Source organism: Bolinopsis microptera, chromosome 9, assembly GCF_026151205.1.
Source record: "Bolinopsis microptera isolate Bmic1 chromosome 9, MBARI_Bmic_1.0, whole genome shotgun sequence".
Taxonomy (NCBI): domain Eukaryota; kingdom Metazoa; phylum Ctenophora; class Tentaculata; order Lobata; family Bolinopsidae; genus Bolinopsis; species Bolinopsis microptera.
This window is the reverse complement of record NC_087080.1, coordinates 15,905,094-15,919,849: the sequence shown is the minus strand read 5'-3', so window position 1 is coordinate 15,919,849 and position 14,756 is coordinate 15,905,094. Positions and strand designations below refer to the sequence as shown.

At 39.1% G+C, this 14,756-nt stretch overlaps 2 protein-coding genes across 3 annotated transcripts in view; one reads left to right on the top strand and one right to left on the bottom strand.

The window, feature by feature from the left end:
- Nucleotides 1-14,756, bottom strand: part of LOC134820409 (uncharacterized) — a 71,548-nt gene that overhangs the window by 5,213 nt on the left and 51,579 nt on the right. The gene's annotated exons all lie outside the window — the stretch shown is intronic.
- LOC134820406 (nipped-B-like protein) overlaps nt 1-14,756 on the top strand; it is a 40,785-nt gene that overhangs the window by 12,916 nt on the left and 13,113 nt on the right. The window contains exons 16-28 of the mRNA XM_063830780.1: nt 136-257; nt 396-527; nt 638-721; nt 1,184-1,303; nt 1,498-1,650; nt 1,898-1,986; nt 2,125-2,326; nt 2,466-2,632; nt 2,825-2,931; nt 3,206-3,387; nt 3,593-3,867; nt 4,904-5,015; nt 5,241-5,457. Of these exons, the coding sequence (XP_063686850.1) occupies nt 136-257; nt 396-527; nt 638-721; nt 1,184-1,303; nt 1,498-1,650; nt 1,898-1,986; nt 2,125-2,326; nt 2,466-2,632; nt 2,825-2,931; nt 3,206-3,387; nt 3,593-3,867; nt 4,904-5,015; nt 5,241-5,457 (1,962 nt within the window). The remainder of the gene's footprint in view (nt 1-135; nt 258-395; nt 528-637; nt 722-1,183; nt 1,304-1,497; nt 1,651-1,897; nt 1,987-2,124; nt 2,327-2,465; nt 2,633-2,824; nt 2,932-3,205; nt 3,388-3,592; nt 3,868-4,903; nt 5,016-5,240; nt 5,458-14,756) is intronic.

Here is a 14,756-nt window from a genome sequence, read left to right as displayed (position 1 = left end):
CGTCTTCGAGTTGATGACGAATGCTGTGGTATTTTCAGTTGTTGTGGGGTTTTTTAAGAGTTTTTCTCTCCCTGATAAATTTGAAGTGTAAAGAACTTAACACTTTTTTTCCTTATTTACACAAATCAATTGCAGCCAAAGAACAGGAAGATTATCGGCCCTTATTCGAGAACTTTATTGAGGACCTGCTGACGTGTTTAAACTTACCAGAATGGCCGAGCGCTGAGAACGTTCTCAACCTCCTTGGACGACTCTTGGTTTGTGAGAAAAACTCTATTTATGAGATTTATTATACTATATTATATTAAATTATCAGTTTCATTTCCGGTAATGTGGAAAGATTGGATTTAAAGAGAGTTTTATCAAGCCCGCCTTTTAATGATATTTACCGACAGGTGGCTACATTTTCCAGCAAACATTCTGACTTTGCCATGAGAACTGTAACGATTGAGTACCTTGGTAACATAGCCGCCCATCTCAGGCGGGACGCCGTTAAGAGCCGTTCTGACTCCGCCAAACTACAGCAGGTGTTTAAAAAATCTAAAATCATATTGATTGTCATATTATTTTGTATTAAAGTTGATAAGTAATGTGTTATCTTTGTTTAAACTTTTAACTGTATTCGTTTTCTTTTCAGATTATGATTGAAAAATGGGCCCACGAACACAGCGAACTCGAAGAAGCATGTCCACTTTTCAAAAAGATAAAACCTTCATCTGAGGTTTGTGCACTGCTGTCCCTCCTTGAAACATTAATTTACAAATTCGATTTTCCCATTTTCTGATAAATTATGTGCTTGCCGCTTGTCAGTTTTTGACGTCACTCAAATTTGTTCCACGCTTTTTGTTCCAGTTGGCGCCAATCGTCTTATCTAATACACAAATCTAATACACAAATTTATTAAGCAATAAGGTCATTGGTTTTATAGGCGGGTCGCTATCATAATTAAATTAATCGGTATTAATTCTTATTTAATCTAACGGAAACATTTCTTTTCGACAAAAAATTTGAGCCCTAAAAACGTTATTATTAATTTCATGATCTGACATTGTATGTAGAAAGGAAATAAAACTCAAAAAATCGGCATAGATTTTGGCCAAACTTTAAGCTTGATTATCGTTTTAAGCAATATTTTCTTACAAATAACTAAATTTTGAACAGATATTTATAACAACAACTTTAGGTCGATCTTGAAGAGGACGATAATATCAGGAACAACGTGCTACAAGAACACATCAAAGATCTCCAACTCATTTTGCTCGCATTTCTTGTGGAGCACAGTGAAGTGAATCCCGAGTTAGTGGTGAGTCATTTTGATCGTTCGCGTTGCAGTTTCTACAGTACAATTTTATCCCATCCAACAAATCATACCATGTGAATGTCGCCTTTTGTGCGCTAATTCGTTTTCCTTTGATAAAAAATGGTTTTAAAAAAATAAAAAATTGAATTTCCCAAAATAATCCCGATGATATTGTACAGTACAATCCTATTCCCTAGCACGCCAGACGTTTCTACCTAGGTCAGTGGATTAGGGATGCCCAGATCACGTGCGAACAGCTTGTTAAGAACCCTCCTAAACCGCCAGCCACAAAGGAGGACAAGGCAGAAGAGAAATCAGAGGAGGAAATCAAGGCTGATCACGAGGAAAAGGTTGGTTCTTCTCTGTTCTTTGATAAACTTTGTTTTGAATGTAGAGACTCAGTTCTTTGATAAACTTTGTTTTGAATGTAGAGACTCTGTTCTTTGATAAACTTTGTTTTGAATGTAGAGACTCTGTTCTTTGATAAACTTTGTTTTGAATGTAGAGACTCTGTTCTTTGATAAACTTTGTTTTGAATGTAGAGACTCTTTTGCTGGACTCCCTTTTCCGATGTGTATTTAACACTATGTGTTTCAGATTAGGAACCAAATGTCTGATTTAGAAACTACGAAAGAGAGTTTAAAGATTCTCCTTCAGAAAGACATTATCAAACCATCAACTTTGAAGTACGCATCTAATCAACCAACTCCATATTTCACAATATTTTTGGTCATAAAATGTAAATCGAATTATCATGATACAATTTTTGCACCAACCAAATTGGGGTTTAAATGTCATTATTAACGTTTAGTCACCCCTGTCAGATCTCAGCGTTGGTCAGTAAGTGGATCTAACGCAGAGAGAATCGCTAAGTTCCTAGCTTCCTCCCGTTCACTTAGCATTAACTTTGACATCTACCTCAACAAAATACTAATGGAGCTCCAGGAAAGCGCGATTGGTCTCCGTACCAAGGCTATGAAAGCTCTAGCAGCTATCATATCTGCTGATCCTAACCTTTTACATCGGGTGAGTTGCTCTGATAGTCAATATATTTGAGGTATTTGTGGTATTTGAGATATTTAGGTTTCAGTCTCAAGATGGTTGAACAGCACTATTCTTGAAACCCACAATGTAATATATTTCAACTCACATGTCATGTTTGCAGAACGAACTGCGTCTAGGCGTCCACGGCCGGTTCATGGACCAGGCTGCCTCGGTGCGTGAAGCTGCGGTAGATCTGGTGGGACGCTTCGTTCTGGACAAACCTCAGCTTACTCTCCAATATTATCCCATGTTGAGCGAGAGAATCCTGGATAAGGGTATTGGTGTTCGGTATGTACCATTTCCAGTTTCACGACAAAATTATTTAAAACTTTCAGGGTTATTACTAAGGTTGTGTTAAATGTCTTTCAAATAACTTGACCCGTGTACTATATAACTAATTACGTTATCATCTAGCTTGATTGAAAATAAATTCCTCTAATTACTATTAATTAATTACGTTATGAACCCAACTGTTACCAGGAAGAGGGTGATCAAGATACTCCGCGATATCTGCGTACAACAGCCCAGCTTCCCTAAGTTAACTGAGATATGTATCAAACTCATCAGACGGATAAACGACGAGGACGGTAAGTTACATGTTTAAGTTATCAGTCAGTTGACGGTCGATAAATCTGTAATGTCTATAAAAATATCAATAGAACCAAAACGATTCCTTCCAAACCAAACTGTAGGCCTTCATAATTTCAGATGTATCACTCGCACTCTTACACTAGTACTGCACTGTTAAAACAAATTTGCAGTTCCTCTTAAATAATGTGCCTGCTGTTATATTGAAATAACGTGAATTAACGCGAATGCCTGCTGTTATATTGAAATAACGTGAATTAACCCCCCATGCAGGTATCAGAGAGCTGATAGCTAAAGTGTTCCTCGACCTCTGGTTTACGGAGGGGAAGGATGAAACACCGGACGGGTTGATAAAACGTGTTGTCTCCATCACAGAAGCTGTGGCTGAGTCACCTGATCAGAACTGTGATTGGTTTAAACTGCTGCTCAATCAGTACCTGAAGCCTGGTGACGAGGTGAGAATTTCTGGGGGTTGTACATTTTTATCGAGTATTATACTGTAATGATCTCATCCAGATCTTCAGCAAGACGGGGTATTCTGTAAATTATCAACTTTCATGTTTTGCAATGTATTGGTCCAACGATTGTAAATTATCAACTTTCATGTTTTGCAATGTATTGCTCCAACGATTCGGTATTCTCACTTTATTCTCGACCTAGAATACAACTGAAAAAGACGAAGATCAGCGAGTCCGAATCAAAACTCAAAGCAAGAAAATGGTGGACAGTCTCGTGGACAGCGTACTAAAGTTGGAGAACTTCAGCGCTTCAAGTGCATCCAACTCATCCCGTCTCGTCTCCTGTCTTCACACCATATACTTGTTTGCAGAAGCTGTACCTAACCTGGTGGCGAGGCACTGTACCACTTTACATCCCTATCTCAATATGAAGTGTTCCCAACAGTTGGATTACTTGGTTCTTTATCATGTTACTCAGTAAGTTCCTTGTTCATTCTTTTCGTATAATAGATATATAATGCTGTATAGTTTGTAAAGTATTTTTTTTTTAAATGGGGATTTTGTTTACGTTATAGTTCGGAAATCGGAATCATCGTATTTTCTGGTGAATGGTGATAATATATAAGACTAATTAGTGGAATCTCTGAGCCGATCAAAGTATCTCAAAAACACCCCAAATACGAGATATATATATACAGGGTGGGCCAAAAGTCAGTACCCATACGTTGGGTCTTATACCTCCGCCGTGTTTTATATTTGAGAGTTGTTGCTTTGCAGATGGCATACTGTACCTACTGGTTCGAGGATTCTGTCGCCAAAATTTTAAAATTCGAATATTTTAGACCACGCCCATTCAATATTAAGACACCTATATTGTTCTCTCTGAACATGCTGGACGCCTAATTTTTTCAGAGACGGTAGATTATTGAATGTTGCATCTGATCTGAAAAAATGATGTAAAACAGATTAGAAATGACGAAGTTATCAAGCATTTTGAGTATCTCGTTAGCAAAATTGATTAGGTGATTATGTGACACGGTGACACGACACCTTAATTGGGCAGCCTTTACGATTCCCATAATGTTTAACGGGGTGGTTAATGGGGTCACCTTATCACGTGATTAGGTAAGCCAATCACCTGATCACACGTAATGAATAAACTCGTTATGCTTCGTATCTCGGTCATCTGAGAAGCTACATCTCTAATTTTTTCAGGACAAACGTAATTCGAATGGCCAAACACAATTCAATCAAATTTAGCTCGATCCGACTATCTAAACTATCAAATAAATGCGAAAATGAACCTTCATTTGAAAAAAATGAACAAGAATATTTTTCGAATTGACAAATTCCTTGAACCAGTGGTGGTACTAAGTCATACCAGAAAGAATTATTTCAATTGGGCAATCAGTGACTGAGCTATAAAGGCCAACGTATGGGTACTGACTTTTGGCCCACCCTGTATATATAGAAAATCAGAACATTACAAGTTGTGTAACCCAGTTCTGTGCAGGACGTTAGAGATCGTGCTTCCTCTGATGGAACACCCCTCTGAAGAGTTCCTAGCTTCAGTAGAGGAGGACCTCATTACACTTATCATGAAGTGTGGACAACTCATTGTTCAGGTTTGTAAACATAACATGTGCCCTGTACAGTGTATATTTTACTATTTCAGAAGTAGATAAGGCCTCTAACTTCATCTCACATCAAGTGGAATTATTCCTTGTGTACACTGTTAATATTGATCAATAGCTAATTAAACTAATTAACTAATAAATAATAAATAATAACCTTATTGCGGGGAGTAATGAATGTACGGGTTAAATTTCTAAAACAACTTCCTAAACCAGGCGTGTGTAAGCTGTTTGGGAATCCTGATAAACACCATGACACACAACTACAAGCTAGCACAGGACTGCTTTAAGAAGTTCTTCATCTGTTTAGCCCAGTACAAGAAACAATTCATTGAGAATCCAGAGGACCCAAGTTTGGAAAGTCAGAAAGGAGTTGTCATCAGGTCCCTCTTTACTGTGGGACTCCTCTGTCAACATTTCGAGTTCGATCAAGGTACGACTTGACTGCAATTTTGATCAAAAAATATTTTTGAAATTTTTGAAAATTTTCTAATTAATTGATTAATTAATAATATATGATCTAAAAGTTGTTATCTTTTATTTTTAAACACACTGGTTCAATCTAGAATATTCTACGACAATCAGAAGTCGAACGCATTTGCTTAATTTGTTATAATTGGCCTAGTTGACTATTTATCAAATTTTATATTCTATCGCAGTATCGTAGTACCACAATCTCTGATAAATCCAAGATAACATTCAATAATGGGGGGGTGTCACGTCCGTCTATGTCCGCTTGTCTCATAGAATCCAAAAAGGACAGGACATAGGCGGACATAGGCGGACATAGGCGGACATAGACGGACATAGGCGGACATAGACGGACATTGGCGGACATAGACGGACATTAGCGGACATTAATGGACACCTAAATTGCTAAATAAAATGTTCAATTTTTGCTGTTATAGGGGGATCATGTTTTTTGTCCGTTCGGTACCCTATATTTTCAAAACGGACAAAAAATAGAGCGGACAAAAACGGACAAAAATGGACAAAAACGGACAAAAATGGAAATAACATTTAGATGCTTCCTCCTCCTCCTCCTGGGTCTTCCTGATCTTCCTCAGTCCTCTTCCTCCTCCCCTCCTCAGTCCTCCTCCTACTCCTCCTCCTCGTCCTCAGTCCTCCTCATCAGTCCTCAACAGTCTTCCTCCTCCCCAGTCCTCCTCCTCCTCCTGAGTCTTCCTCCTGGGTCCCCCTCCTCCTCTTCATCCTCCTCCTCTTCCTCCTCAGTCCTCCTCAGTCCTCCTCCTCATCCTTCTCTTCAGTCCTCCATCCTCCTCCTCAGTCCTCCCCAGTCCCCCTCCTCCTCCTCCTATTCAGTCCTCCTCCTCCTCCTCCTCCTCAGTCCTCCTCCTTCTCAGTCCTCCTCCCACTCCTGAGTCCTCCTCCTCCTCCTCCTCTTCCCTCTCAGTCATCCTCCTCAGTCCTCCTCCTCAGTCCTCCTCCTCCTGGGTCCTCCTCAGGTCCTCTTCCTCCTCGGTCCTCAGTCCTCCTCCTCATCCTTCTCATCAGTCCTCCTACTCCTCAGTCCTCTCCCAGTCCCCCTCCTTCTCCTCCTCCTATTCAGTCCTCCTCCTCCTCCTCCTCCTCAGTTCTCCTCAGTCCTCCTTATCATTTCTCCTAAGTCCTCCTCCTGAGTCCTCTTCCTCCTGAGTCCTCCTCCTGAGTCCTCCTCCTCCTCCCTCTCAGTCATCCTCCTCAGCCATCCTCCTCAGCCATCCTCCTCAGCCATACTCCTCAGTACTCCTCAGTCCTCCTCCTTCTCAGTCATCGTCAGTCCTCCTCCTCAGTCCTCCTGAGTCCTCCTCCTCCTCCTGGGTCCTCCTCCTGGGTCTTCCTGATCCTCCCCAGTCCTCTTCCTCCTCCCCTCCGCAGTCCTCCTCCTCGTCCTCAGTTCTCCTCATCAGTCCTCAACAGTCCTCCTCCTCCCCAGTCCTCCTCCTCCTCCTGGGGCCTTTTCCTGGGTCCTCCTCCTGGGTCGTCCTCCTCCTGGGTCCTCCTTCTCCTCCTCAGTCCTTCTCCTCCTCCTCCTCAGTCCTCTTCCTCCTCTTCCTCCTCCTCCTCCCTCTCAGTCATCCTCCTCAGCCATCATCCTCAGTCCTCCTCCTTCTCAGTCCTCCTGAGTCCTCCTCCTGAGTCCTCCTGCTCCTCAGTCATCCTCCTCAGTTCTCCTCCTCCTCCTCCTAGTTCCTCCTTCTGAGTCCTCCTCCTCCTCCTCCTCCTGGGTCTTCCTGATCCTCCTCCTCCCTCTCAGTCATCCTCCTCAGTCATCCTCCTCAGTCATCCTCCTCAGTCATCCTCCTCAGTCATCCTCCTCAGCCATCCTCCTCAGCCATCCTCCTCAGCCATCCTCCTCAGTACTCTTCAGTCCTCCTCCTTCTCAGTCCTCCTCAGTCCTCCTCCTGAGTCCTCCTCCTCCTGAGTCATCCTCCTGAGTCCTCCTCCTCCTCCTCCTGGGTCCTCCTGGGTCCTCCTCCTGGGTCTTCCTGATCCTCCCCATTTCTCTTCCTCCTCCCCTCCTCAGTCCTCCTCCTACTCCTCCTCCTCGTCCTCAGTCCTCCTCATCAGTCCTCAACAGTCCTCCTCCTCCCCAGTCCTCCTCCTCCTCCTGGGGCCTTTTCCTGGGTCCCTATATAATTTGATATAATAAGTTAAAGCTATTAATAGCTTTAGTGTGATTAATAAGTCGTTTATTTTGTACAAAATTATAATACAAGTTGCGAAAAATTCTCAAAATGTTTGTCCGCTAATGTCCACCAATGTCCGCTAATGTCCACCAATGTCCGTCCGAGTCCGCCTATGTCCGTCCGGGTCCGCCTATGTCCGTCCGAGTCCGCCAATGTCCGTCCGAGTCCGCCAATGTCCGTCCGTGTCCGTCCGTGTCCCAAAAAACACGTCCGTTGTCTCATAGAATCCAAAAAGGACAGGACATAGGCGGACATAGACGGACATGACACCCCCCCCCCCCCCCCCAATAATACCTGATAGCGGCCGTTCTCAGTATATTACACAAAACGGACCCCTCAGGGTGTCCGTAAATAAACACCTGATATTAGCTTCTCCGTTTACCGTTTACGATAAGCTCGCTATCTTGCATTATCTTATATTTATCTGTCGCCGTATTTGCGATAAGCCACTGCTTGAATACGTTTGTCGACCAATAACATTTCCGGAAAGACCCCCACGTGACATCTCTGTTTTGTCATTGGAGTTTAGGTAGCACATTATCAGTATCGCAGTGGCTTTCAAATTTGTTCGTTGCCCTAATCTCTTGTGCTGCTAATTCTAAATAATTTGCTTTCGTTATCTCAACAATTGACAAATGCATTTATTCTTTAGTATACAATCAGTTTGTTTTATAAAGACGCCCTTCAAATTACCTTTACGTAATTTACTTTTGATTGCATTTCTCACTTTCGTTCGACAGTACTCGTGCACTCGCAGTCGATTTACGTTCATTTGTTGTTTTACTGTTTCTAATTTAGAAGATTCGCCCAGTGTTTCTAATAGGTCAATAAGAATTGCAGCGCCAGCCGGTTTGACTTTGGCGAGATGACCACCACTTTCATTGCATAGTGCACAAACGTCGTCACTCTATGAAATTGATAGAATTACTGTTAATAATTGCTGAAACACGGTCTTACTGTATTCAAAACGAAAAGAAAGTACGTGTACTATATAATACGGCGGTAAAAGTACAAATGAATACAAATATCAAGGATTTAAGTGAGATTACATTCATATAGTTTGATATCACGTATCACAATTGACAGTACTACTCTTTGCAAACCTCGTCTACAGTTGGAGGGGGTGCGTAAGCTAGCGTTAATGCCTCCTCAGAAATATTAATTTCCAATCTCTGAAATCAATGTATAAATTAAAGTTTGTGCGACGAACGTTCAAATTTACGATTTAAAATGTACGATACAGTGAATAACCGGCAGTGCTTAGAGTGAGTTAGTTTATTACTAGTTTATTATAGTTACTTACATTCTCGGGTTCATCCCTTAATTGGCGTCGGCGAAATAGAGGGAAAGTTCTCTTCAACCATCGCAGGCAAGGTTGGAAGGATGATAGACAATAAAGAGTGAAGCAGTTAACTCCTGAAAATCAAAAGTAATATAATATGTTCAGAATTTCCACTAAACTTTCTTCACAATCAAAACGAGTGGCGAATAACAAAATATGTATTTAGGAAAAAAATGCAGCACTTCAATCAAGTAAACAAGACAAAACTCACGTAATAGAACTTGAAGGGCTAATAGGATAAGGGCTGCCAACAACAACACGATGGCGACATGGAAGATCTTCGAATCAATATCATATAAAGTCATGAATCAAACAAAAGATCTTTTGCAGAAAGATTTAATGTATCTTTTTTTTCTACTTTATTCATATTATTTGTCATTCTTATCTGGTCAAGTTCGGAGACAACCTGTACATTTTTTACTTTTTTAGAAGTGTGTGGTGGAGCCAGCTCAACACAGAATGAAACTCCCTGATTATATGGCTGACAAAACATTTTTCAGGACTTTCTCTGAGTAAAAAAACAAAATTAAAAGGTTGAACGGTTGAGCAGATACAGGTGGTATTAAACAAACCCTTAAAAGGTGGAGATTTAAGGTGGAGACTGGCTCTGGTTGAAGAAACTTTTGATCAAGGTGGAAAAGGTTATTGGTAACACAAACTACATCAAATTTGCAATCTGATGGTTTTTTCAATATTTTATTTAAGTGCTCAACCGAGGTGGAGAAATTAAATGCATTTTTCAAAGCTGCTCAACCGGGGGTGGAGAAAGGTTTAGAGAGTTCTAGGTTAGCTAGAAAGTTGCGTCTCGGCCTTTTCTACTTCCCGTTAAATTTTGTTTTTTCCATTGACGCTCAACAGGGTGGAGATCTTTCATTAAGAAACAGTAAAAAGCCTGTCAAACATGCCTAAATTCATTGGTTTTATCACTAATTTTAATCTGCTCTGCTAACTGCTACTGTAGGGGATCATAAAACTGTTACCTCTTCTGTCTTAAAGCAAAGTGTTCTAGCAAATGAAAAAACTATCAAAGTTGTGAAAAGGTGCTCAACAAGGTGGAGAAATTGTTGATTAAACATCAAAACATTAAAAATGCATTAAAACTGGCCCCACCGGGTTGAGTTGAGCTTTGGCAGTTGATTTCTGGAAGAAATAACATTGGGTGACCCTTTAGCATGTATACAACTCATCAAACTAGCCATCAACCACTCAACCGCGGCGGAGAACCTTGACTTCTGAGGTCGAATTTACGCCCAAATTTTCCAAATTTGAGTCTCCACCTATGTTGAGTGTACTTTTCAGCAAGGATGCCTTGTAATATGAGTTGGTAGATGATTTAGAATCATTGGTATTGCAAATGGACTGCCACAGTCACTCTACAGCTCCTAAACTACAGAATAACAGATTTTGAACTGCATGTTATGCTGTCTCCACCTCGGTTGAGCCGATTCTGAGGATCCTATTCTATGAAATATGATTGGTATAACCCATAATATTAAATATTAGGACTTTGGAGCAATTAAAAAGCATGAGAGGGTTAGTTCTAGTCACTTATTTTAGCTCATGTAGTCAGTGAGCTGCTCCACCTGTGTTGAGCAGACAAACCTGCTCAACCGGCACTTTTTGAGTACCCACCTGTCTTACGTAACTTTAAATTGTGAAATTTGGAGTAAATATTTTTTTCATAAGTGATTTACAGCTCCTTTATTTTTGTAATTTTCAGGTGGCCACTGTCTCCACCAAGGTTGAGTTATTTAAATTTTGAACCCAGATGTCATTATAGAAAGGTTAGGAGTATAATATCTGAAGAGCCTGTACCCCTTGGACTTTCAGAGGAATTATAATTAATCTTACCGTTTGTGGCAGTGAAATGAGTGTAATAAGTGACTGATTTTATGTACAGGTTGTCTCCGAACTTGACCATCTATACTACGTTTATGTCTATTTTATCACCAGCCCTATTTTTCTTATCTGAACTATTTCACTTTTCGTAAACAGTTTTCTCTCATCACAATTTGTTCTTATCTGCTGTTGTTTGTTAGTTAACCTTGATATTTTTTAATTGAAGTTATTTCCCGAGCAAGATTTGAAATAAGCGTTAAAAATAATTTGGTGTATTTTTTTTCGAAATTTCAAAAAAAAATTTAAAAATTTCGAAAAATTCCATTTATTTCGAAAAATAAAGCCCCAATCGTTCTGAAACTATCATTCGCCTGCCATAATGTGGCCATTGCGGTCATTTTGCACCCCCTATGGAGATCTCAAGACCTTCGGGAGCCGAATAACCAATATTAGGGGTGGGGCGTATTGGTTCCTGAAGAAAAATGACTATAAAAATTTTTGCCCAAAAGTTTCAGCTGGACGGTTTTTTTTGGTGGTTCCTGGGACTATGGACAACACATTCCTGTAGACAGACCTTTGTTACGAATTTGTTCACAGATTGACCCCAGCAATAGCAGCAAATCTGGGGAAACTTTGAAATACACCACTTTGAAGCATTTAACCACCCCTTAAAAATCACAGAATATGAATTCTAGTAATCTGAATATTTACATAGGTTCAAAAATGTTATAGCTTTATGATAGTGCAACGAAAAAAATCTCAGAACATTTTGGTGCTGAGTTAGGTGGTTAAGTAGTCGAAAAATGACTGATTTGTTAGTGGACATTTTTTATACCTCTTACACCCAAACCCTTACTACAGTGAAGATATGAGTAGTACAGTTAAAATTGATGGTCATTATTAAACAAAAATGGTTCATTGACTCATAGTTGAAGAAGGAAATAAAAAAAATTAATAAATGTGGTCTGTGGAGTGGTTTATTTGTTTATGTTATAGTGTACACGTGCGCGCGCGCTTGCGCGTACTTAACCATCTGTAGGCCAACATATTTAGTCTATGCTTAAATTCTTTATATATTATGTCACCACTATGGTGCCCAATACTTTTAGTGAAGGTCTGATGTAGAACAGTTAACCACCAACTGTGGTATATCAAAAAAACCATGTTTGTACGCGCGCTTGCGCGTACTTAACCACCTGGTATGGCACAGCATTGAAATATCACTATAATTTCAGAGGCAGAGGACACCATCCAGGTGCCCAAAACTTTTGGCTATGGTCCCAATACCATAAAACCTTAGATGTGGCCTCAATGTGGTTAAAACATGTTTATTTTGGACTTTCGGTCAACAGAAGCCATCACAAATTAACCATTATTCAGCAACCTCCGAACTTTTTGTGCCTTATTTTGTTTTGATATTTGATTATGAGAGATAGCTGAAGGATAATAAGTGATTTTAAAGATAATGCAACAGAATGTGTGGCCGTATGGCGGTTAAAACGACCAAAAACACTGATTTAGGTCAATTTTAGACCTTTATTAACCATGCTGGACGCAACAAAGGACTCAGCAATGTTTTTGTGCACATAGATGAGCTGGTAGTTATATCTAGATAATGCAGCATGGCCAGCTATAGCTTTACAAAGCTAATATGTGCTCTAAAAATGGTTAATTAGAGCAAATATAGGGTATTTTCGAGACATTTTAACCACCATAGCTGCACATTGATCATAATGCATGAACTTGGGGTCAATTATGGATTTGCAAACAATTATACACTCAATTGGATAGCAAACCATTATCCGAACTTCATATTGTGGTTAATTTTCACTTTAATAGATGCCTTGTTCAACAGCCTAGCAAGTCATATAGCCCTTTTAACCACTTTTATGACAACATTTCTTAATAACTTTTATCAAAACCCTTCAAATGTCCTTTGTTGACCAGAAAAAGTTGACTAAAAGCATAAATATTGTTTTGATTGGTGGTTAACAAAATATTTTGACGTTTTAACCATCTTTTTAGCACTTTTTACGAATATTAACCACCTAAAATTAACCATACTATTAAATTGCACATTTGTGATGAAAAATTATCATCCATGTACAAATGAACAACCACCACTATACATCTATAACCCGAGCAATATTTATTGCTCATCGTTCATCTTCCATTTAACCACCATTAGGACCACAAAATGCCCCCAATGAGGGTTTTAAACTTTTGTAATAGTTGCACCATGGGATGATCTCAATATAATGACTACTCATTTCATAATATCATATCTCAAAATGGTGGTTAACCCTAAAACTGGTATTTTAACCACCATAGTGGCCACATAGAGGATTCATTAACCTCAATTATTCAACATAACTGTACTGCAGTGTTTTGTGCACCAGAAAAACATCACTCCAACATTGAGATTAACCACAATAAGCTGCAATATCATGTTGAAGTCAACATACACAAATTTTGTGAAAAAAGTCAATGTCCACCAAGTTTCCCCAGATTTGCTGCTATTGCTGACCCATAAACAGCAATTCTTGCCCTAACTAGTAGTCCTCACCTTTCATTTCCCGTTTATATTTAATTTTCCTGTTTACATTTCCCGTTGACAACGGGCCGTCGTACAGTTCTCATAATAATTGATTAGAAGTTAGCTTGAGGCCAATGAGTCATGACTGCCGAAACGTCGATTATTTTTGTTTAGTTTTCACCAGTTATTATTTGCCTTATTTTACTTTGTCTGTCGAGAGCCGTTATGCTCCCTACTAAACACTATAATGCATTATAAAATACAAATTACATACTACATAATATTATGCACTTGTCCAATTTCAAAATCTGCTCTGGATATCTTACACATGCACTCAGGATATAATTAATACACTAAACACTTAGCAATTAATATTGAGATAAAATATTGGTACTTATTGGCGTGAACAGAATTATCAATCAATGTAAATACTAAATATTTAATTTAACGAGAATATACAATACCACCAGTATATAAAGAAGATAACTGGTGGTATTGACGATAATAAAGTTAAACAAGTAAGAACCAGTACTGTATAATCGCACCAGTTTAAACAACCCAATGCGAAAGGTGTCTGTTGTAACGCATTATCGAATACAACAAAACACTCTGCATTAACAGTACTACCCATGTACTGGATAATCATTCCAACTATTCTAAATATCATAGCAAAACTCATACATCCTCTTGCTAGTGTTACTGGAATGTAAAATAAATATGCCTCCAAACTGCCTTCTTTCTCCTTAATTAACTTAAAATCATTAAAACCTGACTTTACAATCTTTATAACCGGTAAAATATAAATCAGTGCAGTAACAACGTCCTTTGCTACCAGAAACCAAGGAGGGTTATTTATAATAAATTTATCTACATAAAAGTATTCTAATATTAACTCAGGTGCATCTTCTAACAATAATTTAAGAGATACAGCTAACAATGTATTTAACACCACCCTGTGGTGGTACTCCCTCTCATTCTTGTTATCCTTCACAACACTAAGATAACAGATAGCAACTATTATACTTTTAATAGCACCTAAACATGCAAATCCTAATATACTATTATTAACGTGAGTATTTCTGTAAATTAAGGGATCTATTAACTCACCACGCTCTAGTTTATAAAAATAATACGTGTCAAACAAAACATCCACCATATCCCACAAAATAGCAATTATTGGTAAAATAATAAGTTGTGAAATTAAAAGTTTATGTGCACAACTTAATGGTAAAGTTATACATCCGAGGATCTGCCTACGTATTTTAGATTCTTTAACATCACCTTTTGTTACTTTTATCTCCTTAATACTTATTATCTCTTTCAAT